Below are 13260 nucleotides of genomic sequence, written 5' to 3'. Positions count from 1 at the left end.
TATTAAATTATGATATAGGACCATTAGCATAGTGCTTAGCTGTAATATCTTTCTGGAAGTATCATCGCAGATTGTGGGATGAAATTTGAAACTTGGAAAATGGACCGCGCGCGAATAACGTATAGAAGGGAGCATTCACTAGGAAGACTACTCGCCCATTCCGAATACCGACTGCGCAGGATTCATGTCCACTGGACTATCGACATGCTGGGCATCAATAACAATTTTTCCATGTGGTTGCGGGATGTGTGGTGGCTCTAGAGTGGGCCGAGGAAAGCCCGTATACTGAGGTGGCGGTGAAGACAGGCTTGTGCGCGTCGCATCAGACGCTACAGAGCTAAAGGTGTCCATCCTTGAGGCGCCCGTTGACCCCAAATCCATCACAGGGGTCTGGAGTGCATGGAATGCCTTTAGTGCATCAGATAAGTCGTCAAGCTGTAAAGCGGTGAATTGGTGAATTGGTTGATGAATTGGTTGCATCCTACCTTATTCATGATTCGCGCGATGGCAACCTTGCGCTCTGCGAACTGATCTGCAAGTTTCGCGAACTCTTCATCGCGCCGGCGTTTAGCAAATACGCTTGCATCATCCTCGTCCTCGCTATCCGAGGTGGTATCTGTTATGTTTCCTCCTCCCATCTCACCTGCTCCAGGCGCTGGGGGGTCATCATCGTCTCCTACTGGTATTGTTTCGCCTCTCACTTTTCTCCGTGGGTTGCTCACTTTGGCTGTTGGGGAACGAGTATCGCTCGTAGCACCTGGATTTGTGCCCATAGTATATCCGCCTCCTGATGCACCCGCAGCACCACTCCTGACTGGGTTGCCCACTCCTTCCATCTCAGCATGCATGCGAGCCACTTCGCCCTGCAACTCGAGGATACGTGCAAGGCGAGTCCACAAATCCGTATCTCCTGCCGTTGGGAGAGATTGCAGTGTGGTTTGCTGTTGGGCCTGCGGGTCCGTCAAAGCCGTTGACGTAGTGTTTGCAGTAGCACCTGCAGATGGCACCGCTGACGCGTGCTCTCCTATCCGTCCTCCAGTAAAAGGGTCGTAGATTGGCAATGATGGGGGTATAGCTGATCCGCCTGCAGGTACGCTCGAACGTGGTAATGTGTCAGAGTCCTCCAAAGATCTGGTTTGTCCTGGAGCGGGAATGTCAGGCAGAGTAAAGCCGAAGACATCTGCAAGCACAGCATCTTGGGGTGTGAAGAGTCCCTCGTTCTCTCTCGCCTTTCCTTTGTTTCTCTTAGCCTGCGCGGGGTCTACGCGTGTATAGGGATCGTCTAGTGCCTCTGAGGACTCATCGTGGATATCAATCCTTTCCTTGGCGTCCAGAGGGATCGTGATAGGATGGTGCAGATTTCCAGCTTTGTATGCACTTGGATCATTGATGTGGGCGTGGACGACCGGCGGCGGGATCACAGACTGGGACGAGAATGCCGGTTCGAAAGTCGAGTGCGACTGAGAGCGTTTGACACCGGGCTGCGAGTCGTTTGGCGCTGTGTCTGACTCCGTGTGTATCTCAAGCACTGGCTGTGGTCGCGTCTGTCGACTGGACTTACTTCCAAACCACGAGCTGGGCATCTCGTCAGTGCCAACAGCACCCTTGCCAAATGCAGTGATTCCTATTTAGGATGTGTGCCGGCACTAGCCGAGCACTGGCTGCAATACATTTTTTTTGGAGTCGGCGTGCAATAATCGCAAGTGTGCAGAGGGGGAGAACGTGCCCCATGGCAGCAGCTGAGGTTTTGAGCCACGCATCTTTGGTAGTGCCGCAGACCAAGGACGTTGCCATCACACAACTTTCGCGTCAATCACTCCCGCATCAGCCAGGGAAACCTAGCAAGAAGAAAAACAAGGAGAAGCGGTCCCCAGTGTCACATCCCCCTCAGGGTTCCAGTGGTGATGAGCAAAGATCAGGAAGGATTAAAGAACCGGAAAGTGCACCTTCCAGGAAATGGAGTTGGACCTCGCTAGCCGATACGAGCGCAAGCTCGCATCCACCGATATTCACCAAGGATGGGAGGTCTGTGCTCTTCGCCTGGCTGAGTCGATGATCTCATTTTTTCTTGCCTAGTCACTTCTTCTCTATCTTCGGCTCGACAGTAAAAATTCACTCGACGTCGTCCGGAAAGGTCGTCTCGATATTACCAAGGTCACAGGACGAGGGCCACACCGATACCATTACATCTGCGACCCTTAGCGCACTTAATTCTTTTCAGCTGTTCACAGCATCCCTCGACGGCACCATCAAAGTCTGGGACTTCCTCGAGGGCAATCTCTTGCGTACTATCGACCTAGACCAACCCATACACCATGTTTGCACCCATGAGAAGATCAAGGATTGCATCTTCGTTGCCGCTGCAAAAGCCAAGAAATCAAAAGGCTCTTGTGAGTCATTCGTACTTCTAGAAGTTGGCCGAAACTAATGGGTTCGACAGCCGGCCACGGCAAAGACGCGGAGGACGAAAGTTGCGTAGTGCTGCGCGTGCCTCTCAAGTCCCAAGAGTCCGATAGTCTTACCGGGGCACAAAAAGTGTCGAATGTCCTTGCAATTGGGAAGACGACACGAACAGCCGGACTCGCAGTTTCTGCCAGTGGCGAAAGATTGATAGCAATCGCCGGACGGAAGGCATTTGTCGCACAGACTGCTGCTCTCAAATCCGGATTCATAAAATTCGTATCACCTGAGCCACTGACGTGTCTCGCAGTACATCCTCATGAGGAATACTTTGCTACTGGTGATGTCAAGGGGGTCGTGCGACTGTGGTACTGCCTGAATCCTAACCTAGTCAAGGTGGTGGGTGTAGAGAAAAAATCACAGACGTCTGCCTTTCACTGGCATGCTCATGCCGTTTCGTCCGTTGCATTTTCGACAAACGGTGCATACCTTCTGAGCGGTGGTGAAGAAGCCGTACTTGTTATCTGGCAGTTGCACACTGGGAAATGTGAATTCGTTCCCCGTGTCGGCTCACCGATTAAGAGCGTTGTTGTCTCTCCACCCAAAACATCCGACGAAGAGTACCTTTTAGAACTCGCGGATGCCACTCATACTTTCATCAGCTCAACAACCCTCAAGTTGTCGAGGGTATTTGCGAGGATTAAACTAGGTACACAACTTGGGTCTATTTTCATATATCCGTGCTCAACCTTGTCCCAGCTCCTTCCGTGTCGAATGGCTTCCCGTCTTCATCGTCCACTCCCCTTGCCTTCCATGGTCTTTCTGAGACCCTTGTCCTCCCATCCTCTCATCCATCATCACTTCAAACATTTTCCCCTTCAGCCCTCACTCTTGTGGCCGAACTCGAAGTTTCCCCTTCCAATCGCATCTCACGTAGAGGATGAAAAAATGCTGGAACCGACTCGGGTGGAACGTACTGTCATTTCCTCTACTGGAGAATGGATGGCCACCGTTGATCGCAGGGAAGGTGACGAGTGCTTCCAGGGCGAGGTATACCTCAAATTCTGGTATTGGGACAAGAAGAACGCATTTTGGATATTGAACACAAGAATAGACCGGCCTCACGGCCTTCGCAAGATCACTTCCATGTCCTTTAGCCCAAGCCCTTCGAATATTCAACTAGTGACGACGGGAGAAGATGGGAACGTGAAAGGTTGGCGAATACGAATAGCAAAAGACAAAAAAGGAAAGGAGGAAAGTAAGTCAATGCTACACCTGGCTCACTAGTCAATCTCACAGTTAGTTGAGTTTCCTGGGTAACGAGGTCAAGCTTGGGTTATAAATCAGATATCCCTCGACATGCTTCGTGGTCTCCCGACGGGTCTCTTTTAGCGGTCGTGTTCGGGCCATCTGTGGTTCTGTACGACCCCTACACAAATGTGCCTCGACATGTCTTCGTTTGCCATGAGTCTCAGCGACCTTGTGAGGCACATTTCATAGGCATGAGTGGGCGCTTCCTCGCTATTATTGGGGGTCCAAACTTAGTTATATGGAGTGTAATGTCGGGGTCAGGTATGTCTATCCTCAGATGCGTCGGCACTGACCAACTTATCTCTTTTAGTTCTGTGGCATGTCAGAAATAGTCAACCTTTCGATACATTACTACCCCACCCTCACCGGGACACTTTTATGACCATCCATTCGTCTTCCTCGACGCCTGCTCATGCGGTCGCTACCGTCTTCCGCGTGCGGTCACCAGTTCGTCAAATGGAGCACACGCTCCCGTTCGCCCTTCGCAACGTTATCTGGTATCCTCGACCGTCCACCCCAACTAGCAGCGAATCGTTTTCGCTTGTTGGTCTTACCCACAGTTACAACGTGGTTCTGATGGGAGATGATGCTGACCCACAGGCGAAACCATCTGTTCCTTCCAAGAGACTTCAAAAAGGACAGTCGTTACCAAGAAAGTCGTTGTTCGAGGAAATGTTTGGCGTACCCGTTATTTCTAGCGAGTCGGTGCAGCACTCTCGTGACCAGACTACCGCGAATTCAGGACCTGTTCTACCCTGGAGAAGCAGCGAGACGGCGGGCTTTTTCGATGCACCGTCCCATCTAATCCCGCCAATCCACACATTCTTTGACTCGTTGGTTGATAGCTTCCTAACTCTACGAGTAGCAGACGAGGAACGACCAGAGGAGCTTGATGTTCCTGAGGAAGCCGGCAGTAAACCGTCCGATGACGGTCCATCGGTCTTCACCAAGTCGGCGGACATCGCTACTGACAGTGTGCTTAACACCCTCATTCCGGTGTTCAGGGAAATAGCAGGTATTTGGTAGTTTCTATGCAACTTTAAACCCTGCTCATGGTCGGAAAGAGTCCTCTGATTATTCCAATGATTCGAAAAAAGCATCGGTCCCGCCAAATACGGCGCCAGCGCCAGCAAAATCCACTCCTAGACGTGTGTCCTCACTTGGATAAACTACTCCAATCGGACTCCCCGGTTCCAGAGCAATCCATTACGCCTTCGGGGCCTGTCAAAGCTGGAAAAAAACGGAGTAGACCATCCCTCGGTTGATCATCGTACTACCTGGGTCTGGGTTGGTATTTAAATGTTCTCGTTGTGTTGTTCAGCATATATATATAGGACGCTTGTTGCATCTTCTAGTCTCGCCAAGCAGTACCCGCAAACTATCATTGCTGCGAATGTAGCCTAATCCTCGCATACCATTTCTGAAGACTCTGACAAACACCCATCGATTTGAGGAGCATATAAGCCATCGTCACAGTGATGCAAGCAGATCGCCCTATCCTTCGCGGAATAGGTGGGCAGAATGCTTGAGGTGGAGAGGCAGGAAGACGCTTTGTACCACATCCTCTGGGGGTTGCTGAGGGACGGACAATGTTAAAGGTAGTGGGGACGTTGCAGATTTGGCGCGTTTGGATGGTCTCGCTTTCGTTCCGGTGGAACTGTGAAGTTTGGTTTGTTGTTCACATGCCCATTCGAGCGTCAGCATTCTTCCCCGGCTGACGGAATCATCTGTGGCCTATAGATCGTCCACGAGGCTCGCGACATTAGCGACAGTATAAGGGGCTTGTGCTTTGCTGTAGGTGCAGATCTGCTGGCTTTGAATACAAGTACGCTTCGGATACGAGTGTGATCGTAAGTCCTCGTGCTCTTCCCGGTTACCTGACGGAGTCCGCGTCTACGCATCGGATTCGGTGGTCGGCAAGTCATGTGAAGGTAAAGTCAGGCTTCCCTACAACCGAACGAAGCAGGAGGCACGTAAAATATGCTGGCTCTCCCGCGCCTTGAGAACGAACCAGTAACGCATTTGGCCCTTGTTCCGGAACCAAGTCGTTACAGTTTTATAATCCCTGTTGAAGTTGAACATTCGACGACGAGGGTTGCTGCCTTCAGATCAAGCAACCTACGTGTCCGGTTCTTCCGCGATTTCCTTTTTCTGCTGCGTTGAAAGATTGGTTTTGATGAAATACGAGTTCCAGATGGACCTGTTGAATGGCGGATAAGGAACGTCATAATCTCCTGTCCGACGGTAGCTCCTCCGGCGGCGGGAGGCTCGAACGATCGCGCCTTGTCTTAGGTTCTTCTGACGCTGACGGGACCTTGCGAGGAGGACTGCTGCTGCAGGGAATTGGAGGGGGCTGTTCGAAGAGCAAGAGACATCTCGCTGTTACGCGTGTCGACGGCCCAGGTAAGTCATTTCTGTGTATGGTCAGACATGGAGGATGGTCAGCTCCAAGGGGGCTTGTTGGGAAAGTAGCTAGTGTCTACGTGGACGCAACGTCGTTATCACTCGAGGAAATCAGTAAGTCGCTGAAGCGCTGACTCTTATGCTGCATGCAAAATCTATGGCTAGCTGGAAGGGGTATCGGGTGCACAGTAGGAAAAAAAAGAGTCGGTGATACTTGTAGACGATCAAAGGTGAATACAACAATCGCGGTGCCTTTACGTCTATTTACCAGGGATTACAAAGTTTAGGAGCGTGTTTTGATTGCTAGCAGAGTTATTGCTGCCTCCACGTCCTTGGAGTGAGTAACGCAGTCACTCCCGGCAGTGTGCACAGACGTAGCATCTCGTTTATGTAACAAGTTAAGGTTGTCTGACACCGTCCCTGCCTCGCTCTCGGGCCCCTTCCAGGGCTCGTCGTCGTCGGCCCGGATCTCTTTCCTGGCTCTTAGACACGCCCACTCTAACGAGTGAAACACCTTCGCCTCTGATGACGTGTCTGTTTCTTCCCGTGTGGGAGGTGAGTGGGGGGTGAGTGGCGATGATGGCATGTATTTCCACAAATCTGCAGAGCGCCGTGGAGTTGACACTTCCTTTTGGATATCAGAGATACCCAGGCTAAAGGGTGTGCCTGACTGCAGATTGACGGAGCCGAGTAGATCGCTCAGAAAGCTCTGCTATCTCGTCGAGTGAGATAGTAGAACGTGAAACGGAAGATTTCGATGCCGCTTTCCGGGAAATGTGGTCGCTGTCCCAACTTAGTCTGTCCGTTCGGATGCTTTGGTGGTATATTTTCTTTGTATGCAAGCGATTTTTTTCTGGACGTCTGACGTTTGTTCTGGAACCAGTTTGTAACGGACTTAAGTTTCCTGCGTGCTGCGGTTAGGGGGAAACTCGTGAGCTGATGTAGCAAAGTAAGCTCACATTCCGAGTTCATCTGCCAGACTTTGTCGCTGACCTCGCGAAGGGTGGGCGGTCATTGCGTATACTTTTTGTAGGGCTTCTGTTTGTTCTCGGGTGTTACGCCGCCGAACGTACACGACATGCGTTGATTGTCCTGCCAGATCAAGGATTGAAGTGGGAGGGGATGACGACGAATGGGGTGCTTTCCGAAGAAGCCATATTACTTATGAAGGACAGTACAGAGAAAAGGAGCGAAGTGTAACAATTTACGGTGTGTTCATCGAGGATAGTGCTTAGAAGTCATATGTTGACTTTCGATCAATCAAATGCGCGTCGCGTCCCACCACGTGATCTTGAGTCGGGGACACGTGATGCACGCGTGGCCATGTACCATAGCTTTTAACCGAAAGCCAGGTCGGAAAGTAACCCGCCTCGAGAAACAGGTTGAATAGTATTGTTCTACTCCTTATCGTACTTGATATAAGCCTAATAGATCCGTACTACATTAAGCCTCGTATACACGCTAATTGTCCTCATCGTCATCTTCATCGTCGTCGTCGTCATCGTCGTCATCCCCACCCTCTGGATCCCGCTGCAGCAACTCGTTCTCTTCTACTGTGTTGGTGCCGACAGGAGCAACGTACACGGCAGCTACGCTGCGAAGTTCCCTCACCGCCTGTACGGACAACGTGTGTACCCAAGGCGGGTTTAAGTATATTTTGGTAATGGGCAAAGCCATTTCTGTCCTTCGTCGACAGAAGTCCACGATGGTCGCATACGGCATTGCCTGAACTTCCAACGTTTTCAGATTGGGGCAAAAAGCGTCACCGCTTGGATAGTTACTAGTATCGTTCAGTTGCTTGTACTTGCCGGGATCGTCAAGTAGCAACTTGAGCACACTCGTTTTCAGCTGTGCGATGCGCACATATGCCAAGTCAGGCATCGCTAGAAACCACCGCGCCATCGCTGCCTTGCCCAGGGGTGTCATCTCCACTTGCACACCGTACAGCGTCAATAATCGTACTTCCGTGAACTTTGGCGTAAGTAGTTTAATGAGAGGTACGTAGTCAGTGCCGCTCAGTGCCATCAGCGTTAGGTCCAGTAAGTGAGGTGCGTTGATCTGTGAAACGATAAAACATGCGTATGGGAGGCTGAAAGACCCCAGAACCAGCGTTTTAAGATGCAGGAGATCGACAGGTATATGGTCAAAGGGTTTCTCAGCGGGTCGCGGACCAGAGCCGTCCAGTGCAAGCCTGGTTAACATAGGGCATTCCCGAAGGAGGGCCCTAAATCGTTCGAGAGAAGGGGCAACGTCCACAGACATGCTACGAAGATCAAGCGTTGAGAGGTTTCGCAGTGGTGTTTCGTCCCAATCAACGTGCACACCTGCCAGGCAAAGGTGATTTAACATTCGTGTTTGTCCACCGTTTAACAGGGGAGGATCATGATGACCGTCGTTGTCGATGTTAGGTCCAACCAACGGGTTAGGTGTGCCCGTGCGGTAAATCTCGAGCCTTTCGATGTTGATAGGAATTCCGGCATTTCCAGCTTCCTGGAGTTTACGGAGGACAGTAATGGCAGGGGCCCATTTATCGACAATAACAACCAGCATACGGATCTGCGGAAGCTTAACGAAGAGCCTGTCAAGGAGGTTTGACATCTGCTCGGGTGTGAAAACGCGTTGGTCCTCATTTTTCCCCAACAGCGCATTCCTCTCATCGAGACGAATGTCTATGGGAGCAGTTCCAGCTCGATCGAACCACGCAAACGACCGCTCATATGGTGCAGGATCGCGAAACCAGATAGCATTCCATAGAGTAGCGTCCCCGATGGCAAGTTCCCGCCACAACCGGCATACCCACGTGAGCCAAAGCCGCTGCACCACGCCTTCAGCGGGGTTGCCAGTCGACCAAACGACATAGCGGAAGATGTTGGCAATAATTTCGGGTGGAAGGTCATGAAGACGGAAAGTGCGCCAGTACATCCAAATCCTCAGGAACTTGAGCTGGACCGTACGGCAGATGACTGATGGGTCGACCCGGAAGCGTAGGTCTCTTATCTGTTGTTCCCCGTTCTTAATCTCCTCCGTCCATTGTGTCCAGAGTTCTTGTGATGGACCCTTGCATCTGCTTTCAGGCGTTGGTTCCGATGCCTTCGCAAGGGTGTCTTTCATGACTTGAATCTGTAGGGCAACGTAGCCGGGCGTGCCGGGCAGTGGGACTGATATTCCAGGATGAAGAGTTTGGGTGGGTATCTGTACGAGCTGGTGCGCTGGAGGTGGTGCTGAGTTTGGCTCCATGCTCACTGTAAGGTTGAATTGTCGTCGTTAACATCCCTATGACATTCATGACAAAGGCGAGATGGGGGGACCGGTTTGTACCCACCTTTCGATGCAAGAAAAATATTATTATGCGGCAGAGGATGGGTTGTGGGTATGCAGGTTGTAGATGAGAAAGAGTGGGCGTTGCGCCGTTTTATGGGATCCAGCTAGTCCAGTGGCACTTGTGGTATTTTTTGAGATCATTTGCAATCGATTTATGCCAGGGAAGCGGAGCGTAAGTCCTTGCCAAAGCGTGTTGTTTGTCCCTGTGGGCGCCCTTTATTTGTTGCTGGGAAAAGGCTGTTGACGCCTTTCAGCTCCCATCAGCGCACCCAAAGGACTCACCTCACGACGTTCACCATCGAACAAGAGACAAAGGTGCAGAGATGTGGACGAGGGAGTCCACCGAAACAACGGGGACACCGCCGTCTCCTTCATAAAGGATCTGATTTTCCCCGGCCACGCAAAGTGCCATGTTGCTTTGCTGTCCCTTGTCAGGCCAGTGACCTAGCTTTGCTATCTGTGGATAGCGAGCTGGACCGCCCCCCCTAGGATAAAACGGTGTCCTTGCTTGCCACGAAACGGAAGTGGCCGACGTCGACCGGGTCCACTACCCGAACACCCTGTCTCCGCGAACAACCAAATACGCAGCTGTGCAGGGTCATTCGGATGTTACCTGGAAGAAATGTCCGCAGTGGAACAAAGCAGAACCCGCCATCCCGGAGAACGACGCGCGAGGTGAGTCGGGGTCATAAATGAACTTTCTGGCCCCGACTCACCTCTGAAATATATGAAGGCCTTTTGCGGTTGCATAGGTGAAGTTTAGGATGTCAGCTCAAACACACCCAGTGGCAGGTACAAGGGCGTTCCCGGATTGACTTTGTGCAAGGGTTGTTTGCTTTGTGACCGTCGATTTCGCTGAGCGGAATATGACGTGATGTCGGGAGTCGCCGCCCACCGACAAGTCCATTTTTGACAGAACTCGGCTTTAATTCCGTGAACGAATACTTGCCATCGTCATCATACACCAGCTCTCGACCACACGTCTGACACTTGGTCCGCTGCCTGGGTTAAAGCAATAAGGGTCCACCGGAAGCTACCGACTTGTCACCCCTAAATACCATCCTTGTCTCTTGTCCTTTTCCACCTACTGTAGTTGGTGTTCTTTTGAACTTATACACCTGAAACTTGTAACCATGGAAGCAAAAATTCAATTTCTCTTAAATTTCCATCTCGTCCAGCTTACATAAGAGGCACGATCTCAAAAGTTATTACTCGACTACACACGTTACCGATCTTTTATAGTACATGGTACAACAGAAAAATTCACCAATCTCAAATGATATTCATACATATTCTTCGACATTCGACCGCTAGTGCCATGCACCAGGGATTCCACTGTCCCTAGAAGGGCCCGCGCGAGGTTGGTTTGACGTGGTCGGAATAAGCTCTTCTATCAAGTTGGTAACAATGTCGTCCTCCACGTCCCTGCTAGTCGGAGGATGGGCAATCAGCTGGTCTGTGACCTTCTGATGAAGGTTAGGGTGTGACCCCGCGGTGAAACCCATCTGTATGGAATAACATCAGCATAATATAGAAAGAACAAAGCAGCGCGACTGACATCTGATAATTTCCTCATGATTCGGCTCAGTACCTGTTCCCTAATCTCAACCGGAATGTGCTGACGTCCTGTGTGCCCGACAGTAAGACTACGCCTGGGAACCTCGAACATCTCCAGCTGGGGATACGGACCACGGGCGTTGCTGACAATATGAACCCCTGCCGGTGAGTGCTCTGGGATTACAGGGCTTGGCGCAACTACAGGCACCGGTATAGGGATCGGAGTATGATTAACACTCGACGCCTTCACATGCTTGTTGGGGGCGCTAATAACTGGGTCCAAATCCGGAATCCGTCCAGAGATATCGGGACTAGCTTATATGTCAAACACATAGTTCATGCCAAGCAGCTATTCGTATGCTTACCTCTCTAGCGACGAATCGTGCTTCTCATTGTGCCTTTGGCTTGACGCCCTCCTAAGTGCCTTGGCTTGACGATACTGTTCTTTGCGAGCTTTGTACTCCGCCTTCGCCTTTTCCAGATCCGCGCGCAGCTCCTCAGCAGAGGGGTCTGCATTAGGCCCCACCGACCTGGAAAGTTGAATTGGGGCTGAAGGTAGATCTGAAGTAACAGGTGAGGAAGCTACGTTGACAACCACAGGAGTATTAATACCACGAGCGCGGTTCTCTATCACAGGAGTTGAGGGCTCAACCACTACGGGTCGTGGTTCGGGTCTCAGATCATTGCGACCCCAGAAACGATGGGGGGGAGGACGAGGCCAACTCCTGGGTCCAGGGGGAATTGTGGGGATACTAATTGGAGGCGGTGGCGGTGGCGGAGGTGGCGCGTAAGGGCCCCAGAAAGGACCGAAACGGGGATGGTGATGACGGTGATAGTTTGGTCCACCGAACCACGAACCGCGATGACCCCTATGGTGGTTGGGCGGATCCGGGACAAACTGTGCCCCAGAATCTCCAGCTGTAGTATGTGCCTGCTCGCCAATGTTCGACGCTTCGGTATTATTGCCATCAGCACGCTGCGTTTCACCACCTTCGTGAGTCGGAGCGCCGTCAGAAAAGGTGCGGAACACCCTCCCTAAAGCCTCCGCAACTCTTCCGCCAGCTTCTTGTTCCTGCAGTACGGCGGAGTTCCTCAATCGTTCTCCCAGCTTCGGCTGCTGCAGTCCTCTGAATATTCTCCGCAGCCCGTGAGATGGCCTCGCGATGGGCGGCCCAGTAGGTTCCACTTGCAGCATTGGATACGAGACGGCGGATGCCTTCCCCTAGCTCAGGGTGAGACGCGATGACATTGGAAAAATTGTTAAGCAAGGTTGCAACATCATGCGTAAGGGACGGAGGTACGATGGGATCGATAGTCGGAAGGGGTGGGTCCTCAGTCTCAAGAGTAGTAGGCTCCTTAGCATTCGTCAAATGCACGTCCTTGAGCGTCTGTTCAGAGAATACAGGGGTGCTCTGAGCCTGGGCAGGAGTAGCCACTCCGTTTTGAGCGGCAGACTCATCAGCTTTCTCGAATATATCGACATTGCTCACATCAAAGACATGCACGGGAGGCTTGGGAGACATCTGGTCATCAAATACGGATCCGGAAATGGAATCAGTTGAGGACGCATCGTCGTCTTCCACCTTTGGTTGGAAGTCTTCGCGCGCCTTTCCCTTTCCTTTCCCAACAGCAGATGCCGGGGCGGGCGAGTGAGAACGAATAGTACTTCCATCCTGAGGATCATCCTCTGAGAACCTGCTGGCATCGCTGTCCAACACTTCGACGAAGGCATGAGGGCTGTCAGGGGCGCCCTTACGGAGAAACAGGCTCCCTAAATCCTTAGGTAAATTCTGCCATTCGTCCTCTACCTCAAAAACGAGAGGGAACACATCTGCACCTCCGAACGTGTTGCGGAAGGGGGGTTGTTGAGATGCTGTGGGTTGCTTGGGCTGTGGTTTAGGAGTGGTCTCTGTGGTCACCCGGACAGAGCCAAGATCAAGCACGGTAAGCTTGGGGATGACGGGATTTCCAGAAGCAGAGAGTGCCGCGTAGTAGTCGTTCAGCTCTTCGTTTGAACTGACAGTGATTTCGTCTCCTTCAGCGTCTATGTATGACACCCCGACACGTTCGCTAGGGATGTCAAATAAGGACGCAATCTTAGAAGACAACTAGGACCCAGCCCGGTGCCGTGTTAAAGTTGGCACGACGGGTGGGACCGTCTCGCTTGGTTAGCTTGAACTGAGTGGGAGCCATGGGGGGACTGCAGTGGAGACGGTCCGCCTCTTATTGTATCTTTAAAACTCCGCCCTGCTGCGCTCCACAGCAGGT

At 51.7% G+C, this 13260-nt stretch overlaps 5 protein-coding genes across 5 annotated transcripts; 1 reads left to right on the top strand and 4 right to left on the bottom strand.

The window, feature by feature from the left end:
* Positions 1 to 147: 147 nt before the first annotated feature.
* On the bottom strand, positions 148 to 1583 carry F5J12DRAFT_781412 (uncharacterized protein; the record flags this gene model as incomplete). The annotated part of the gene is made up of 2 exons (XM_051742560.1): positions 148 to 435; positions 486 to 1583. The coding sequence occupies 2 exons, from the start codon at positions 1581 to 1583 to the stop codon at positions 148 to 150; spliced, it is 1386 nt and encodes a 461-aa protein (XP_051601656.1).
* A 146-nt stretch (positions 1584 to 1729) lies between these two features.
* On the top strand, positions 1730 to 5144 carry F5J12DRAFT_971110 (WD40 repeat-like protein; the record flags this gene model as incomplete). Its single annotated transcript, XM_051750093.1, has 8 exons — positions 1730 to 2025; positions 2077 to 2390; positions 2441 to 3109; positions 3160 to 3333; positions 3398 to 3658; positions 3709 to 3972; positions 4022 to 4726; positions 4776 to 5144. The coding sequence occupies 8 exons, from the start codon at positions 1730 to 1732 to the stop codon at positions 4877 to 4879; spliced, it is 2787 nt and encodes a 928-aa protein (XP_051601655.1). The 3' UTR covers positions 4880 to 5144.
* A 1165-nt stretch (positions 5145 to 6309) lies between these two features.
* On the bottom strand, positions 6310 to 7252 carry F5J12DRAFT_818187 (uncharacterized protein; the record flags this gene model as incomplete). Its single annotated transcript, XM_051745170.1, has 3 exons — positions 6310 to 6742; positions 6786 to 7008; positions 7074 to 7252. Coding segments are annotated over 3 exons (747 nt in total), but the record flags the coding sequence as incomplete, so codon positions are not given.
* Positions 7253 to 7514: 262 nt separating this feature from the next.
* Positions 7515 to 9647, bottom strand: F5J12DRAFT_535915 (uncharacterized protein). The gene is made up of 2 exons (XM_051739929.1): positions 9437 to 9647; positions 7515 to 9356 (listed from the first exon to the last, which is right to left on the bottom strand). Exon 2 carries the CDS (start codon positions 9349 to 9351, stop codon positions 7576 to 7578), a length of 1776 nt encoding a protein of 591 aa, XP_051601653.1. The 5' UTR covers positions 9352 to 9356; positions 9437 to 9647; the 3' UTR covers positions 7515 to 7575.
* A 929-nt stretch (positions 9648 to 10576) lies between these two features.
* Positions 10577 to 13188, bottom strand: F5J12DRAFT_818179 (uncharacterized protein; the record flags this gene model as incomplete). Its single annotated transcript, XM_051745169.1, is given in 5 exon segments — positions 10577 to 11303; positions 11358 to 11553; positions 11605 to 12054; positions 12074 to 13036; positions 13137 to 13188. The coding sequence occupies 5 exon segments, from the start codon at positions 13183 to 13185 to the stop codon at positions 10883 to 10885; spliced, it is 2079 nt and encodes a 692-aa protein (XP_051601652.1). The 3' UTR covers positions 10577 to 10882.
* Between the last annotated feature and the right edge of the window lie 72 nt (positions 13189 to 13260).

The sequence above is a fragment of the Pisolithus orientalis genome (assembly GCF_024613125.1).
Source record: "Pisolithus orientalis strain OTSU chromosome Unknown F5J12scaffold_8, whole genome shotgun sequence".
NCBI classification, from domain to species: domain Eukaryota; kingdom Fungi; phylum Basidiomycota; class Agaricomycetes; order Boletales; family Pisolithaceae; genus Pisolithus; species Pisolithus orientalis.
Note: the sequence above shows the minus strand (reverse complement) of the source record. Positions and strands in the feature narration are given on the sequence as shown.

What these genes read in the sequence shown, in the direction of transcription:
- F5J12DRAFT_535915 (XM_051739929.1), bottom strand. Translation starts at nt 9,351, where the DNA reads ATGGAGCCAAACTCAGCACCACCTCCAGCGCACCAGCTCGTACAGATA.